Raw genomic sequence first — 19581 nt, forward strand, 5'->3', positions numbered from 1 at the left:
ATAGATATACAGTACAATATACAGACACATCAAACTTCAAGGTATACTTTGCCAATTTTCAACCAGCTTTGTATCAAAACAAGGTGGATAGTATGTGATGAACTGTGGTAACCTTCCCTACACCCAGATATCCATCGATATTTGTTGATGCAAAACCATAAAACTAAGCAACACTGATCAAACAAAAACCAAGGTCATGTTACTAAATTGCATATTCAGACACCTTTCCAAAGTATTTAAACCTTTTAAACATGAGCTAGTTGGCTTGATCTCTTTTGAAAACATGGGGAAAAAATTGGGATTGAGCAATTTGTCAAGGAATGTCCTGCAAATTGCGAAAAAATAGGAAAAAATGACAAGAAAATGACCTGAAAATTAGCTGAGAGAGAGAGAAAGTGTTTAAGGCTAGGGTTAGGGTTGGGGTAAGTCTCCAGGAAATAAAAGTTAGTCAGTGTATTTCCCCAAAAGTGGCCTAGGTAAACATGAGTCTGTTGGGGGAGGGGTGGTACTGTCTTGCCCTTTCCTTTCTCTCGAACATTTAACCGAGGTACTTCACAGTGCAGCGTTGATCATCTTGACTTCCGTGCCGTTCTCCCCATGACCCTTCTAGCCACTCAATTCCAATAACCACTCCAGCCTTGGCAAAGCACTGGTAGGATGCATTTACTTTTTTTTTTTCTTTTCCGTGAAAAGTGTGGAAGTGTGTCTTTTACCACACAGCCTTAGTCATTCTGCTCTGCACTTACCCGGAGGTTAAAAGCCTATATCTGCTATCTACTCTCTGCCCTAATAAACGAGTGCACTTCTCCGGGGCCTAATTTCATTTCTATTGATGCTGCGGACCCACTCAGCTGGTGGTAAAGACTCAGAGCCCATATAAATCTCCCGTTTGGCCTTTTCACACATACACCCTCCTTCTCCGTTTCCCTGCGTCCCTTGAGCTCCTTAAGGGCTGGTTTACTCGATGCCTACCCTCTTGTATTTGAAAGTATTGCATTTCAAATAGGGTTTATTGGATATAATGGAAGCCCCATAGAACACTGCACTGAAGACAAAAAAAAGACTTACACAAAAAAAAATGACTGAGCCAGTTTTGACAAATGAGTTGAATCTATCTAATAGCTGCCCATAAAGAGTGGGGCTCTGCAAATAGATGCTTGAAATGTGATCTTCAGTAATGCTTTCCAACCCCTTGCCTCTCTGTAATGCAGTTTCCTTTGATGCGCCTTTTCTTAAAATTCTTTTTCTTTTTTTTTGGAGACTCTGCTCCAATGGGGAGGTAGTATCGGTGAATAATGATTCACTGTGTTGCTGGGGTAAAAAACGTGCTGCTATTTGAGTGATATGATGCAATAAGTGGGAACCACTGAGGAAAAGTAGGGCTCATCTATCTGTAGGGGGAAAAAAATTCTCCTTTGGAACCAAGGTCTAAAATAGCTCTTCAGAGCAACAAAAAATCAGCTGCTGAGTTCAAATTTTGAAATAAACAAGAGTAAAAGTCTACACTTTAAGCTAATTACATACATCAAATTATTGACTTGCTAGTAAGATTTGATCATTTGCACTAAAGACGATCAGAGCGTTTCCATGCACACTTGAGTCAGTTATAGATTGATAAAGTCATTTAGTTGGACCACTGTCCTTGTCCCTGTAGAGAAGCACTGGGGGAGAATCAATTTATTCATGGAAATACATCTGATTCTGCCACGCCAAGTAGCGAAACGCCCCCTTTCAGCTAGTTGCTATTGGACTTTCTCCCAGTTGACCTATTATGTCACATAACACACCAGTCAGAAAGCAGCAAAAGGGTTGCATGTCCAATAATGAAAACATGGATAACTTCGATGCTGCTCACTGTACTTGTTTTGTTTTCTTCCCTTCTTCTTTTTCTTTTGTTTTTCCCAGGTTTCTTCTATGACTTTATACTGTTTGGTCAAAGTCTGGTGCGGGAACTGCAGATCACATGCAGAATGCCTAGGCCAGTTCAGGTCCAGTTGAGGCATATACATGAAAAAGTGAATTGACTCCCATCTGCATTATCTAGGTGTGTTGGTCCAACTTGGTATGGTTTCAGTCAGACTAACACATTAACATGTATTTTAAAAGTCCAGTTTTAATTGGACTAACACAATAATGTGACTTTTTCTCACATTATACAAATATACTGAATGAGCTGCTGATGCTGACAGTAATGTCTTGAGTTTGCAAATATTTGGTCATAAATCAAAGTACTGGTAAAGTATTGGAAAAATGTGTTAAAAATGAGTTAGTGAAAAGGTAATTAATCACCGGCATGAATGTCTGTAGCCAATTTTATGGCAATCCATGTGATAGTCCAGAAAAAGAAAATCAAGGGATTGTGAAAGTCATAGGGATATGTCATCTGAGAATCACAAATGTCTTTACAACATTTTGTGCCTTTTGTGCAGTAAATGTTGAGACATTTCACCAAATTAGTTAAAACTGATCAGTTGGTGGCATTAAAAGAAAAGTCAGAGGATCACCAGGGTAATTAGGATCCATCATCTGAAGAGCATGAATGCCAGAGCAAATTTTCATGGCTACCCATCAAACAGCAGTTAGTATATTTCAGTCTAGACCAAAGTGGTGGACCGTCCAACTGACACTGCCATCCATAGTGTGGCTAAAAATTCATCCCAAATCATATGAAACCACATTTTGACAGGCCGACCAATCACATTAATAATCTTTCCCTTGCAAAAAAGATGTTCAGGTTGTGTTGTACCACAGGAAACACAATGCTCCACATAGCAGTTACACTTCAACAATAATGAACTGCATTATGGAAAGTCAGTTCCATCATTTGGCTTAATAACAATCACATGGGATAACAAACTGGTAGACTGTTGCTATTAGATGTACCTAAATTAACAGTTTTCAAGCTGAAGAATTCAGATGTTGGTTACTGTGAGAACTTCAATTCTATTAACTCCCATTAAGTTTTGTTTGGCAGCAGATTTGTTGTTGAAGAAGATTTATCGAAGAGTACCAGCTCCATCTGCATGGAAGGGATGGGTAGAGGAGGCATGGAGAACTACAACAACACTGACACCTGCTGCAAACAGCTAAAGCATGTGGCATACTGTCAGGAAATGCTCTGATTACTGTCACAGCTAAAAGAGTGCACAGGCTCCTGTCTGTATATCTGTTTCTTTGTGTGAGACATGAACCACGTCTGTTGGTGTGTCTCAACGTTGTATATGAATACAACAAAGATAAAACATAGCGATACTATATGGTTACTGAACTGGAAGCCTTGTTGCCCTTATTGGTGACAGACCAGTATAACATTTAGCAAATGTTACCAATGGAATACAGAAAAAAAAAAAAGCTTTCAGGAAAGAGTATCAGATTCACTACATTTCCAAGTTAATAATAAAATGATTTTCAACAATGTGAAGCAAATGAAAGTACACTAAGGTTACCAAAAAATATAACAGTGCCCGAGGCCGTTTCCCACTGCAGTACCTTGACGGAGGTCTCTGGCAGGTAGTGTGGGTTGCGGAGCTTGGTAGTGATGTAGAAGCGAAAGTCAGGAGCATATTCAATGGTGGAGTCTCCCAAGCGAATGCACATGGCACCACCCTGTTTAAAGGTCTGTCTCAGCAGCAGAGGCTCCAGGATAGGGTCCAACTCCTCGCCTACATTCTCCAACAGCACTGGACAGAAATGTTCAATCAGTTATCGATATCTTCAAAATGAGGGAGGCTGATTCTTCTCAGTGCTTTTCTTTATACTCACACATCTCATATGGGACCTAATTGGGCTAATTTTGGCAAATGGAATACTCATCAACACAAAGCATTTCCACAAATCAACCAAAATTAGCATCATTGCACTGTTCTCAGATCTTTTATAGAATACAGTTTAAATTATTACTAATTACTGAAATGGCCCTGTATTGTCTTGCATAAAATTATACTTCTGGCTCCTTACAGCCACTCACATCTTTTAACGGCTGCCGGAGAGTCCAGGTAATTAACTAACATTTTTGCTCCCCAGAGCTTTGATCCTCTGCTGAATGTGGTTGGGTTCTCGATGATTTATCAGTGGATTTTTTTTGTTTTGTTTGTTTGGTGGTTTGTTTTTTAATGAAACTGACAGTTTTAATGTGTAAATGGCAGGAGTTGCCACTGCGTCAAGAGAGAAAGACAGAGACAGAGTGAGGGGATCACATCAAAGAGAGAGGGAAACAGGACAATGGAGCAATTTAGTGGAGAACTGGATAGAAAAACAGAGCGTGCGAGACAGAGAGGGGGAAGTCGACCACAGAAATAACAGAATAAAGAGAGGCAGGAGAAGAAATGCCAGGAAATTCGTCTTAGCTTGTAATTTATGTTTTATATTTTATATTTATATAAAAATATACAGTATTGTGCAAAAGTCTTAGGTCACTTTGAACTTTATTTTAGCAAGGTTATAATGACCATAAATATATATTTCTCAGTAGTCTCTTTACTGAAATACAACCACTATATAGTATTAAAAATGCTAATTTTTCAGATTTGAACAATCTCATCAGGCTTAAGTTGCAAAAATTTACTGTGACCTCCATTTCCACTCAGCATGTCTTGAACTCTCTTAGGCAGGCAATATGAGATTTACAATACTAATCTTCTGGTGTATTTACACCAGGTAGCATTCAGGACATACCCAAAGCTCAGTATTGATTGTTTGAGCTACCTTTTGTTATGGTTGTATGATTTCATGTCTCACACTAAATATTGATTTCAGTCAGAAGAAGCCATTTTGTTTTGACTTTTTTGCTGTTTTAAAACATTGTACATGTTCTCTGTATTCTTTGTATTTTCATAAAGAGACTAAGCATTAAATGTGTATATTATGTCCTTATTACAACTTTTCTTAAACAAAACATCTATGGTGGCCTAAGATTTTAGCACAGTACTGTATACATCTATATAACAGTGAAATTTGGGTTTTTAATTGGGGTCCAGGTCTAAACTTTCTGCTATGGTACAGGCTTGGGAAAATCAGATGCCCCACACAACAAAGTACAGTAGGCACACACTGGACAGCATAAAATTCAGTATAGTATACACAATAACTATATATTTAAATACTTATTTCTAATTACAAACTATTTTAATATTACTGATATAGTAATTATTTTTTTGTTTCTTGTCCTAAATGGTCTCTATCACAGTACATGTCACACTTTCTGTCATGTGTACATCTTCCTGCCTCTGGGAAGTGCTCAACAATGGCCTGTGTGCTGCACATGCGCAATACCTAGTAATCAGTGAAGCAAGTAAAACATAACCAGTTACAAATGCCTTACTCCCGTGACATCATTATTAATGTGATTTCACATTAAGTATGATAATGCTGTTCTCATGTTAAGACCATTAGCCCATGTATAATTTACATAACGCCTGAGGTATTAACAGAGTTTTTATACAGCACTCTGAGCCAGTGACGGCTGATGAACTTTCTCTCGCAGGATAGTGAACCAAATCAGGTCAACATTTGCCAGGTTTCTTCGGTGCATCCTGTTAAAAAATGCTAATATTTCAGCAGATTAAAAAGTACTTTGTGTTACTTAATAAACACAAGTGAAGCCTATTAAGAGATTTGGCAGGGAAGCATTTGTTCAACCGTGCTAAAATAAAGAATACTAGCACATAATCAGGATTATAGGCTGCAATACAAACAGCAAGAAACTGTAAAACTGTGAAGTTAGAGGAGCGGCTGTGGAGGGTGGAACTGTAGCCTCTGGGGACTATTTTGCACCCTGCAAGGACGAGCTACTCTCTGAACTGTTAGCCTTGCAATCTGCCAGTAAGCAAAGGCCCAATGGCTGGCTGGGTTGAGTCATTATTTAGATGTCTTTTTAATGGCTGTAGAGCTGTCTCTGTCTGTTTCTAAGTCTTATTCCTCCCTTGCTGTTCTGCCTCAGACGCCCTTAAATTCCAAAAAAAAGAAGTTTGTATAAACACACAAAGGGAAAGACAGCACATATTCACACATTTCCTAAATGATTCTGAGCAGGAAAGTATAACTGATTTCTCTGGTGCTTTTGTATGATTCGCAGCAGTTTGATACACTAATGGTGGCCTGAATAAAGGTTTATTGGAACATCTCACTCAGAAATATTGCTAATATAAATTCTTCCTCTGCAGAACAGAGAACAAAGGAGACAAATATTCTTTGCACAGCAATAATTAGTCCCTGTGGTATAGAGAGACATCAGCAGGTGGTAACAGGAACTGCAGCAATGTGGGTGAGGCAGAGGCAGAGCAGGCAGCAGAGGCATCAAACCAGAGAAAGACTCATGCTCACCTGGCGTGCCAAACTGGATGCAGTTCTCCAGAGTGCGGACAAAGTCAGCGTCACTCAGTTTAATGATATGCAGGCTATTGGCCTTCTCCATGTTTTTCACCCACTTGTTGGCCTGGCCCTGGGGATCAATCATCAGAGGCCACCGCCTTGCGTTACTATACACACACACACACACACACACACACACACACACACACACACACACACACAGTAGTCAGTGATGCAGTGATATCGCCTTGTCAGAGTGACAGATCCTGTAACTGTTAAGCATGAGAAATCACAACAGTAGGGGGGATGTTAGAGGACAAAGAATTGAGATGTAGAGGGGAGCATCGGGGTGAACATTCACTCTGAGCACAGCAAGACGGATCACAGTCGGGTAGCACACCAGGGGCCAAAGTATAGTGATTAAAAAGCAATGTTGCTGCTTCATTTACACAGAAAAGCGTATGCTTTGTGATTTTTTTTCTACATCTTACAGGCACAATTCACTGCAAAAAAAACCCCAAAAAAAAACCAAACAGATAAATTTTTTTCTCTTACCTGTGAGACTATTAATCAATCTAGATCCTTTTGGTGTGAGTTGCCTTGTGTTCAAGATGTCGGCCACAGAGGTGTCTGCCTTCTCTCCAAAATAATGGAACTAGATGTCACTTTGCTTGTGGTGCTCAAAGCGCCAAAATATATGTTTTAAAAACAACAGCAATGTCTCTTTCTAGAAATCAGCTCTAACATTAGCTAGCTCAGTGGTGCTAGGTGAACTAGCGGTAGATGCACAGTTCCTTCTGTGCAGTGATTTGGCTGGCGGATGTAGAACAATAGAAAGAAAATAGTTCCTATATGAAGTAGCTCACAACAAGGTCTGTGAATTATCTTGAGTAAGCAAGTCATAATTGCTGGAAAGAGACATTACTGCTGATTTTTTAAAATGTATTTTCTATGCCACACTGAGCGCCACACTTCAAGAGCCATATAGTTCTATTATATTAAGAGAAGGCAGACATCTCTATGGCTGATATCTCCAACACTTGACAACTCACACCAAAACAAATTAGACTGATAAATAGCACTGCAGGTAAGAGGAAAAGGATGTATTTTTATTTTTGGTGTGAACTGTCCTTTAAGGTGGAATTAGACTATGTTACATGCATACAGTGGTCTCTGTCTGTCATTAGAAGAGTAGACGGCTATGTAGTGGGCAATCAAATCTTGAACCCTTAATAAATTGTAATCTTTTGTGATCCAGATCCACCATCTCTCAAAAACACACAACTGCACTGTGCTAAAACACTGGAATCTATTCTGTATGTGCAGCGAGTGAGTGAAAAGTGATGTGGCATAAAAACAAAACAGCAGCCAGTGGTTTCATTTAAGATTTTCATGCACAGAGTAAGCAGAGGCCCTTTGGGTATTAAAAAAAAGAGATCGATTGCTTTACCATCAATTTTCTGGGGTATCACGTCTCTAAAATGCTGCTTTTATGAAAAGTGCATTTGATAGCCAGTTTTCAGTTTGTGTTTGTGTCATTATGTCATTTTCAGATGCTGTCCAAATCTTGTCCAGATTTTCTGCCACAACAATTCAAGTACAGCTTTATTACAGACTGCACTGCACAACTTTATTGTGTAGGAAAATATAAATTTCGTATCAACACTGGCTGCCGGCAGATGCTCAATATTAAATGACCTGGAGCAGGAGCAGTTAAAGAGTTGCTTGAGACATTCGTAGTTAGCATGTTAGACTCTTGACAATACAACTAAGGAAACAATGATGCATTTTCTTCCCCAGAGAATGACATGTTAATGTACAATTTGTCTTTAATACTCACGAGATTATGATTCCATTGTCTATGGAGAAGCTGTCTGATGGTAGGCCAGCGATGGTCCATGCACGAATCTTTACTTGATCGCCCAGAGAGTTCATCAGAGACATGTTGGGGGAGCATGGGATCTCTCTGCTCCTGCAAAGACTCATCCACTCCTCTGTCTGCTCCTGGAGAGAGGAGGACATTTACTGGACATTTAATGTCTTTATTTTCACTTTACTTACTGCATGCACAGAAAACATGGAAACACAGGTAAACATATAAGAGCATGTACTCGTTAACGATTCAGCAGTGCACATAAATGATAACTAATTCACTCTCCCCCTTTTTGCATTCCAGCATTGCGATGGCCCTCCGTGTGACAAAGTATAAAGGATGACCTTTAAACACCAGCTTGGTTTTGGAGATGTGTGAAGCTCAGCAAAAGGAGGAAAAGTGCCTAAGCACCTCTGAGTGTTAACTTTCCACCAAAATGCTTTCGAGCACTTTGTCTTTATTGGTCTGAAAATTGTTTGAAAGTATGTTAAAGAGACCTAAATTAAGTACGCTGTAAAACTCTAAAAAAAATACTTTAATACAATAACATACACTTACCAAGTGTGTACCAGGTCGTGTTTTTTTTTTTAACAGTGATACCCAAATCAAGCCCTTACAAAATGTATGTAAGTGCTGGGCTTTGAGTAATGTGAGTAATATGTACAAAGCATCTACTTCTCTGAGTTTACCTGTCTGTAGCTGGAGGTGAAGGCTCCCAGGTAAGCCACTATGCCAGCCGAGATAAGGATGTCCCCTGTCAGGTTGTTGTAAAGCTCTCCGAGATTGACGGCCAATTCACTCCAGCGTGTCTTCTCCCCACCCAGGCCTCCAATAAGCTGCTCAGCTCGCTCCAGCTTCTTGCTGCACAGATCCACCTGGAGGACATCAGAAGAGGGAAGCAAATGTGTTGTACTATGGCTGCTTTTGTAACTTTATGGAATGCAGTCAACATTTTGGGCAAGCTGTTCGGTCTACCAGGGGACTTAAGGGGTTATGAGTTAACTGTCCCTGCTGGCTGTTCTGTCACTGGAATATTCCCTTCTTTGTTATCAGGTTTATTTGTCTGACTTTCATCTGGAACCGTAGTTACAAAGCAGGATATCCATCAAGTGGCAACTTTATATAAATTCTAACAGTGCACCTAAAGAACGGTCCAACCTCAAAAATATTAAATCAATACCTGAAGCCATTTGCTTTGATCATGGCTGTCAGCTACAAATAAAATAATTTATGGGAAACCCAGCAAATTATGACAAGTATTCAACAAAATGTTAAACTAGACTATTAAACTACGATCACAGGAACAAATATAAAGAGCTCAAACCTGATTCTCCAGGTCAGCTTTCTTGTTTTTATTAGCTTCCAAAGTCTCCTGAAGCTTTGCCAGTTTATCTTGGACTTCTTTGAGAGCAGCCTGCTTCTTCTGGAGGCTCCCCATGGCCACTTTCAGCTCCCCCTCTGCCTGTGCCAGCTTCTCCTTCTTCGGAGCCACCACCTTGGCCACTCTGAGTGATGATGTAATAAGTAGACACGTGCGAGATAAGGAACTCCTCATGCTGTGCAGCTCCTTAAATGAGCTGGATGTGCTTGGTTGATATTTGATCCAATAGTGAAATGAACAGTCTTGACAACATTGTCAAAACACAGGAGACAAACACAGTTCCTTCTATTAAGTACAATTTTGTTAGAAGGTATTAGTTATGCCAGACAACCTTTAGCTTCTATAAATGTGAGTAACATTTAAGATTGTCAGAATTATGATGAATATTTCCTTTTAAATGATCTTCTGCATCCTGATTTGGCTTGTTATATTAATGACCTGGCATATGCATGGTACACTTGCTGTAGACAAAATGATTATTCCTGCGAGGTTACCACGAACCAAGCTTCATTTTTCTCACATTGATGGATGAAAGGCTCTCTCAAGCTTTGTTAATATGCCTTAGTTTTTACAATCAATAACACAGGAGGAGAAGAACATTACTTACTTGTCATACTTGTCCATGGCGCAAACCCACTTACACATGCCTTCAGCTGCAGTCGATGCCGTTCGAATCTTCTCTGGTACAAAGTCTGGGTTGGTTATGTACTTGTTTCGGATGATGGCGATGAGATTAGGCGGTATGTTGTCTTTGTCATACTCATGGAGGCTTTGAAGAAACCTAAGGTCTCCAAGAAGTTTTTTGGCCGGGCCCCAAAAGTCCTCTACTTTTTTACCGGAGCCTGAGGGGTCAGGAACACGATCTGGCTTGATGCCTTTGAGAATGCAGATGGCCTCCATCACCAGCTTCACAGCTGGAGGTGGGCTTTTCATTGACTTCACCACTGTGATATCCTGTATGTAAAAAGAACCACATCTTCACTATTTTATTCCAGTACACCTGGCACTTTGAGTCAGATTTAAGAGCACTATCCTACATAAGGGGAAAAATGCTTCTTTTACCTGATTAGTGAGAGTATTCAATGCAGCAAGGGCTGACTCCAGGATAGGCATGGCTTCAGCCAGGTCAGCATCGCACTCATCCTTGATGGCCTTGGCAGCCATGGCTTGTTCGTTGGCCACAGCCTCATCCACTTTCACCACCTTCTCAGTCTCAGCCACCTCCACAGATTCATGCTCAATCACCACCATCATCTCATCTACTTCCTTGCTGGCCACAAGCAGCTGTGGCTGTAGAGCCTCCAGCTCAACTTGCATTGTGGCCACCTGGTCTGCTGCTGACTCCAGCTTCTCGAGGCCCACCTCATAGCGACGCTTCAGCTTCATCACCTCACTTAGCAAAAGGACAAGGAGAGATGAGGAAAATACGTCCTCATTTTATACATGGATACTGGAATTCAGAAGACTTGAATCACTAGCATCTGAAGTAACAAAAACATCAAATAAGTGTTATTGCAATGTACAGAGTTTATCTTCAATCTTACGCTCTTTTTGTTTTCAGTAAGGCCTTGAAGGTGGAAATGAGTTCCAGGTATGAGGTTGGGGTGACATAGTTGTGGCGCTGCAACTCAGCCAAAAAGCGAACCGATAGCTCAATGGTTGAGGTGTGGAAGCTCTTGCACATGTTGATACAGCCTTCTCGGGACTCAGCGGTCATCTCAACATCCTCCAGAAAGCGACAGGCCACCGCCTGCAGAGCATCCTCAGGCCAGGTCTGATAAAAAAAGAAAACTGTGCTACCACACATAGAGTGCATTTCCAGTGTGAGAAAATCTGGTGAACAACTTTCTAATTCTGATCTAAATTGTTTTCTCTTCTGTTTTTATGACATAAGAACAGGTGAAAAAATACATTTTGCCAGGGTCATCTTTCCTAAAGTTTCATCTGTGAGACAGGTGGCAAAAAAAGTTGTGCAGGTTTAAAAAAATGCTTGCCGGGATCATTTTTCTAAATGACTTTTCCATCTGTGAAAACAGGTAGGAGAAAAAGTTTTGGGAGGTGAAATGTTTTTTGTCAGGATGATTTTGCGTGAAGTACAGTATGTTAGGTGTTTATTTTTGCTGTAATACACATTCTGGCCACAAAAGGCTGAAGTACACTGCTACCTCATGTTCTTAAATAGGACTACAGAATTATCTCCAAGGTGAGTTTTAATAGATCAGACTTAGAAAAAGGATCACCAGATTTTTTTTTTCTGATCTGCCTTTTTGGGCTTCCATAGTTTCCTGACAATGCCAATAAACACAAATCCTACTTATTTTCGTCTTACAATTGGCATCTTCAGCCCCTACACACACTCTACATTGTCCTCGTCTTTTGATTAACTGCTTTAGGCATCTTTATGTGCAACCGACCGCACACCAGAGCTCATGCAACATACATACACACACCTGGAACCAGTTAATGGTGCAGCAATTAATGAGGGCGGGGAAACGTCTCAAACGGTTCCTGAAGGCATCTCCAATGGGACTCATGGCCAACACCACATGCAGCTGTGTGCGACAGCGCTCAACAAACATGTTGAAAAGAGACAGGGGGCTGCCATCCGTCTGCTTGTCACGGTCACGCTGGCGGTCCAACACGCGCATTCGCTCACAGATCTCCTGCTTCTCGTCAACAGCAAACAGGTTGGGCACCTGGAAACAACCAAAACAAAACAGAAAGATCTGTTTTGGGGACTAGATGTGTAAAATCTTTTTAATCTGTATCATTTTTTATCTACATCTTCTGTATTTGCTACATTTTTATCCATCTCTGAATCTAAGCAAACATCCATTTTTCTTTCCTCCATCCAAACTTCATTCACTAATCAGTCTTCCCATCTTTTCGAATATTATCTTTACCTCAACTCATTCGTCAAATCCATGTATGTTCACTTTACCTCACCAGTGTTGAGCAGATTGCCAATATCCTCCAGGAATGACTCCATTTTGATTTGAGTGTCTGTGAAGAGGAAAACGCCATGAGCTTCACCCTGTGTGGACTTCCTCATGATAAGCTTCAGGTCATCGTGCCATTCAGTGGTTCCGTAGGTCTTGGAGATTTCCACCTGAAAAAGTTCAGCCTCTGCCATGTAAGCAGCCAACCGGGTGAGAGACTGTCGCCCGCTCCCGCCCACGCCAACCAGAAGAGCATGTCCGCTCGGCTGCTTGAGGATGCGGGAGATGCGGCACACGTGTTCGATGGCGAAACGGAAGAGCACCAGATTCATGGGTGCTTTGCTGATGTTATTGTACTCCTCCAGGTGCGACTCCACCACCTGCCGGAGCTGGTCGAGGTTGTGTACCTCGCGGTAGTTGCGGTCCTCGCCCTTTGGATCATGGAAGTCGCAGAACATGAGGCTGCGCAGGTCATCCTCAGTGACCTTTCCATCCTGGTCCTGGTCCAGATGCTGGAAGAGCTGATGGAAGTTTTCTTTCATGTGATTCTGAGACACTTCCTGTAAATGGCTTACAAGCCAGGACCGATCTATGTCGTGAACCAATCGATCATAGTATACCCTCAGAACCTGATGAGCAACAAGACAAAGAAAGAGTAAGTATGAGAGACAGATACAGAGAAAAACAAAGATAAAGACAGATGGCAACACAGGAAGTTCCAAAGGAGGACAATGTCCAACACGCATGTACTGTATTTCCACAAATTTCCACTTCCTTTATTAGCATATTTAAAGAGTATTGTCTTGGAAATGGGCAAGGCTGGGAGGTGGGAGTTAAGACATGCCCAGTCACCCAATTGTGCCTCCTCTTGATCCACAGCATCTCCCTCCCTCCCACAATATGTAGAATTTCATACTTTTCACTCAAATGTCAAGAATTTGACCTGAATCAATGAACAACACTACTAAATACCCATAGATATTGCTTTTCAAGTGAAAAAAGTGGTTTAAGGGTTTAGTTACTCTTTCAGCTACTTTAGTTGCAAAGCTTTCAGACACATCTTCGCTGTTTGCTGTGTACAACATTACCTCATGCACCCAGAGTCGTTTGATGACAGATGGTTCATCTGCAGTCTCTGGCCGTGACAGGCAGACGCCCTGGATGACCCGGGAGACATCGCGAAGATTAAACAAGTAATGGGACTTTGTTGGGGTCGGTAGCAGGTTCTTGGTGGCCTCTCGGTACACTGACATGGTACTACTGACGATCTGAGAGGTCAGAGCTGCAAACGGCTTTGGGAATGCAAACCTGTAGATGGAATGGTTAATTGTTGATATCCCATTTATAATATTTCCTACGTTTTAGTTAGGAAATTCAGTAATTTATCTGTGTCATTTTTTCTTGCAATGATAAAACTGTTTAAATGAATAAATGAAATATATATGATCAAGGATCTTTCTTTTATTATTAGAATTAATAATGTATTTCCAAAAGGCCCAAAAGTGTGAGATTGCCATTTTGTTAAAATGCAAGTAATACTTGTGTTTGCAGGAGAGGTTTGGTAGATTTGAAACCTTTCCAACAGATTTGATTGCTTTAGGGCTTGTGATCTCTGAGGTAAACACTGAGGTAGTGCAGTGAGAAAAGAGAAAGAAGAACACCTTTAATCCTCTAATAATTGAAACAGAAACTGATGAACAGAATAATTGTATCATAACTTACATGTATCTGCCTTACTTTATGTGCATGATTGCAGATTTAGCTGCCTAATTATCTTAGTTAGTAATAAACCGTCACTTCACTCTGTTGCTAAAAGTGGTGCGTCAACACTCCAGGACTTAAAAATATAAGTAAAAAAAGTATAAAAAATAGTGGGTCAAATGTATGTAACAGAGTATTTCAGAGGATTATATGTAAAGGTCTGGTTATGAACATTCCTAAACACATGCATGCATTTTTGTGTCAACACATAACACACACGCCATACAGTTACCGTATGGTGAAATGCCAGTCTGAGATCCTGGAGAAGATTGTGAACATTGTCTTCTCATCAAAATCGTTAATGGTGATCATGTTGAAGTGGCGCAGGTACCGAGGTGTGATGGGGTTCCGTCCCCCACCTAAACAGGACAAAAAAACCCCTTTTTTTTCTGTTTTCCTTTGACAGAGATAACAACTGATAGGTATGCGTCAAATGAGTGTCCCAGCTCCTCTCACTCAGTACCAAGTTGGTTTTTAAAGTTTTTTTATGGTGCACAGTTACGTTTGCTCAATGTGCTGAATACATTCATAGGTATGTATATATTTTATGTCTTTATGAGCTAAAGACATTTTTAAACAGGTGGACAGTAAGGCTCCTTCTGTTCAATTATATTGTCATGTCATTACTATTTCAGTGCATAAATGTACTAGAAGACCTAACAACCACAGTATTTATCAGAGATGACATACAAATGCTACATATTAGTCACATGTTCTATGCAATAAGATTATTTTTAACAGGTCATCTCATTCAACATTTTTCTAAGTTCTTCTGGAACTCCCTGGTGACATAGTTCACAGGGACAGAGAAACCAGTTGGTGAGGCCCCACAGATGTACAGATCCTGGACAGTTAACTATTCCATGATCACAATGAAAACTTTTTGGATACAGGGCCTTCTTAGTAGCTGCTCTGAGACTCTGAAATAATCTCCCTGAAAATATAATAGCCCTTTTGCACCAAAATTAGTGTGTGCACAAAAAGTTTCGGTAAACCTGCTAAAAATATGCTATATACTGCTTTCCCATTACCAGTAGAGCAGAACTGTGTGCACGGCTCTGCTGCAGACCAGTATCCCTTTGATGTGTGTTTGGGCTTTTTTGTTTGTATGTTTTTTTGTTTTTTGGGTGTGTCTGTTCGATGTCACGGACAGGCTGGAGGACATGTAAAGGGCTGTAAAACTTTACGGTGGTTACTTCTCTTTATATATCGCTTACTTATTCAGTCTTGCTTTCAAATTCTGTGCAGACTAATATGGATTACTGTTTTATGACTGGTTAGGAGGAGACCGACAGCTGTTGGTGTTTGGGCACTGGTGAATCTAGCCGATTAGGGAGCTAAAACAAGCACATTCACCCTAATGTTTCCATCAGTGCTGATCAGAGCCAGAGGCGATAAATACCCATGACTACTCCAGAGTCATTTGACCCAGGTTTGAATAACGATTGTATGCATTCCCACTGCACTAAAAAGCCCGATGTTAGCAGGATTTTTGCAGAGTGGAAATGAGGCTTAAGAAAAGCTGAATCTCTTGTCTTCTTTAAAAGATATCTTCAGACCCACTTTTACTTATCCAGCTGCCCCTGCATTGATTCTTGGCCAAATTTGCATTCTACATTTATATACATCAGTATCTGTGCATGGTACTTATGCATGTATTTAAGTATGTTTCCCTCGTGTTTATGCTTGTTGCAAAGCACTTTGGCACAAGGCTGGTTTGTTTTCAAAGTGCTCTATTAATAAAGCTGACCTTGACCTCATGTCTCAGAGTGCAACCAACTTGCACAACTCATCATGACTGCAAGGCAATCTCAATCAACAGAGTCCACTGAAGGGATGTTTTCTGTGGAGTGCTTACAAAAAGCAGTGACTACTTGCACTATAATTTGGTGATGTTAAAGACGAGCTTACATTTGCACACTGACATTGATTATTTTAGCATATTAAAATCTTAAACATGATAAGGCAACTTTGTTTAAATCCATTTTCTCTGAATAGGTTTTATATAATTCGAAATACGGCTTTTTTTTACGGCTGTAAAATTGTGCTCCTCTATTGTTTCTCTGGTGTGTGCTCAGTGTTTGCCACACTGAGCAGCAGCTTATGGAAGCTGAACAACTGTCAGCACAGGTATCAGGAGCAGATACTGTGGCTGTGTGGGCACCCATCCTCTTCTCTCGCAGCTGTCACTGCCAGCTGCCTCAGTGGACAGGGACACTTTTGTGTTTACACTGGTAGTTGTAGTGAAGGTGGTAAACACTTGCTATTTGCAAGCACCTTAAGGCAGCTAGAGCTTCATAAAACAGCAGCTTGTGGTTTGTGACATTGACTCAGCAGCACTTCAGCAGCAGTTCAGAGACAGAGGGGGAAAGTATTCAGTTAAAGCTTGTGTAGGCAGTTTTAATTTGAAGTGACTGGGCAAAAATCCCATACTAAACTTTGAGTGCATTGTAATTCAAGAAATTTGAGAGAAAACTAGACTTAAACAATGAGATTCGGGAGCTCCTTACCTTCAGAGCAGAGGACGAGATGAGCCTCCTTACAACAGTGACAGTAAATGATGGTGACTGACATGTTATGTCTTTGTTATTGTTTATAAAGCCCTGCCAATGTGTATATTATATGTCACGCTAGAGGCAAACGCCCGTCATGCCTCCTTTGATCGCAGGATTCCGTGATGCAGTGTATAATCACACAGGAGCGGAATGATGCTGCCATTGTTTGGTTCTGTGTAAAATGCAGGGGCTGTATAACAGGGGGACTTTGTTGCGGCCCCATAGCACGATCTCTGTGTAAAAGTAGCTGTAGAGAGAGTCTGACAAATAAACAAAATAAAATGTGTCGATATTGGCAAAGCCTTTTCAGAAATGGACTAAAAATGTTGCTAATACTTTGGCTTTCTTCACGGCTGCTGCTTCAAGGTCATGTTTATGTACCTAACATTAGCTAGAGCCTTGAATCTCAGTCCCTGCCGGTACAGACCAGCTCCAATAGGAAACAGGTCCTCCAATGGATCCCCAATCAGCTTAGCAACCTGAATCCAGCCAAGTGTAAACCCCTGCTCCAGGGGACCGCACAGCCCCAAAACCCTGTTGGATCAGCAAACTGTCTGTTGCTTCTATTGCAAAGGTTAGACCTGGCACTGCCAAATTTCAGCTGCTATTCATTATTTTCACATGACGTCACGTCCTTATAGGAACAACCAAATGGAGGGCAAAACAATGCCTTCTGCTGCTGTCCACCAGTGCGTTTTTGGAAGGTTTGCGGTTAGCTTTGCAAAAATGTCACACAGTTGCTGTTAAATCAGTCAGCACAAAGTGATGAAAAGACAAGCCAGGGTTGTGCTTTTACAGAAGTCCCTCTGAGAAAGAAAACCCTTACAGGAGGAGACTGTGGATTTGTGCTATTACTTGCCCCCGTCCCCACGGAGGGCTATGAGTGGCAACCATCAAAGTAAACACGCTTTTGCAGAGAACATTTCGTCAAAGGCAAGTTCAAGTAAACAAGTACAATTCTTGTCTCATTTATGTTCTGATTAACAGAGAGAGCAGGGCAAGGTAGGACTGAGTGAATGTGCTGCATATGTATGGGAAACACTGGTTTATTGTATGAAGTGCATGCATATGTCCAGGGTTATCTAGTGGGAGGGGCTTAAGACAGAGAGGGGAGAACTGCAGAAAGAGGCTTTTCAATTTCTTCTGTTTTCTTCTGTTGTTTTTTTGTTTTTGTTCTACCCCAGCTTTAATCCACCTAATGACCTGCATTTTGTTAACCAATCTAGGCTTTGGTATCATTACTGCTGCACTTCTGATAAACTTTTGGGTACCACAGTTGCTACTCACCAGGAGGTCCCATGGCACATATGACCTGAATATCCACCAGGTTGATCATGGAGCAGTCCTTCATGTCATACCAGTTCCAGTGGTCCAGCCACTGGCGCAGCAGCTCCACAGGAGGCTGGGCACCATAAACCTCCCGGGCTGGCATGTTCACGTCATCCACAAATACCACCTAAATAGATACAATATAAGTATACATGTAATAAGCTTAAAAACATATAATTCCACATATCTAAAACAACACTGCATTCGTTTAAACGCACGCTTTTTTTTTTTTTACACATTCATTGCTAATGAAAATGTTATTATTATGTAGACTTCAAATCTTTGCAACATTTTAGTGACTCACTTTGCTGATGTATGTGTAAATGGAAAATCAAACAAGTCATACTAACATAAAATATCATATGAACATAATAAAAGAGGCTGTACCATTTTCTTCCCTAATGGAGGGCCAAACACTCCTTTGCGCCTCTTATCGAGCTTGGACATAATGATGTTTTGGGTTTGGGCAGCTGTGGTCTGGGCTGAAAAATTGATGAATAATGGGCTGTACACATCCTTCTGCAGCTGGTTCAATAGGAAGTCCTGAGCAAGAGTTATTGGAAATATAAACACAAATTATTATCAAATCTCATAGTAGGAAAGTTTATTTTACATCATCACAATGAATATCTATATATGTACAACACCATGATACAAAATGGCAACAAACCGCATAAAGAGAAGAGAGATATTATCAGGAAAAGTGACAATTTTTAAGGGGGCGATTAGTTTGTGTTATATTTTACTATTGAGGTTTTTCTATAGAACAATGTTTGTACTGTTTGTGTGTTTTTATGGGATATTCAGAACACATAAAATGACCAATTAGGATCTGGGAATTTCATTAACTTAATTTAATGAATAAATGTGATCAAGGTACTAAATTGGCTCACATCGGCATACTTGAAAAACAGGTGACAGAGTTGGTTGAAAAATGTTTTCAAAATATTGCTACTCTGTATTCTGAATTAGCATGCCAAAGAGCCTGTACAGGTAGAGTACAAATAAAATGATAATTTCCAGTTTGATCCTGGCAAATGGTTATGATAAGCTTTGTAATCTAATTAAATGTGGCATTTAGTGAGTATTTCATTAGATAAAAACTGGATCGCAGTTAATCCCTGAAAACGACTTTGAAATGAAGTAGGGAATTAGTTGCCCTCCGAGGACACGATCTAAAGTAATGTGCTGCGGGTCAAAAGGGTAAAATCAATGAATTTATGATTCTGCATGAGGGTTTACAAAAGGGCATCTCACTAAAAGCTAAAAGAGGCTTTTATGAAAGGCCATTTTGATAAAATGACCTTTCGGACAAATGGCCCTCCGTTTACATGATCAGAGAACAAAAATCAGATTTGATCTTTTTCACAGTATTTTTTTTTTATGCACCGTGTGTTCAGAGCACGTGCTCAAGCTTCCCCACATGTGCATAAG

The 19581-nt window shown here is 40.5% G+C and overlaps 1 protein-coding gene across 1 annotated transcript in view; it reads right to left on the reverse strand.

Annotated features, from left to right (window-relative positions):
• dnah7 (dynein, axonemal, heavy chain 7) overlaps positions 1 to 19581 on the reverse strand; it is a 136795-nt gene that overhangs the window by 49002 nt on the left and 68212 nt on the right. Inside the window, exons 37-50 of the mRNA XM_088083000.1 lie at positions 18535 to 18690; positions 18106 to 18274; positions 14496 to 14622; positions 13591 to 13810; positions 12505 to 13131; positions 12014 to 12259; positions 11108 to 11337; positions 10626 to 10956; positions 10171 to 10517; positions 9507 to 9687; positions 8872 to 9057; positions 8150 to 8313; positions 6322 to 6476; positions 3490 to 3680 (exon numbers count right to left, since the gene is read on the reverse strand). Coding sequence (XP_087939126.1) covers positions 3490 to 3680; positions 6322 to 6476; positions 8150 to 8313; positions 8872 to 9057; positions 9507 to 9687; positions 10171 to 10517; positions 10626 to 10956; positions 11108 to 11337; positions 12014 to 12259; positions 12505 to 13131; positions 13591 to 13810; positions 14496 to 14622; positions 18106 to 18274; positions 18535 to 18690 — 3330 coding nt within the window. The remainder of the gene's footprint in view (positions 1 to 3489; positions 3681 to 6321; positions 6477 to 8149; positions 8314 to 8871; positions 9058 to 9506; positions 9688 to 10170; positions 10518 to 10625; positions 10957 to 11107; positions 11338 to 12013; positions 12260 to 12504; positions 13132 to 13590; positions 13811 to 14495; positions 14623 to 18105; positions 18275 to 18534; positions 18691 to 19581) is intronic.

This window comes from Plectropomus leopardus, chromosome 10 (assembly GCF_026936395.1).
Source record: "Plectropomus leopardus strain MGB_pleo_1.0 chromosome 10, ASM2693639v1, whole genome shotgun sequence".
Taxonomy (NCBI): domain Eukaryota; kingdom Metazoa; phylum Chordata; class Actinopteri; order Perciformes; family Serranidae; genus Plectropomus; species Plectropomus leopardus.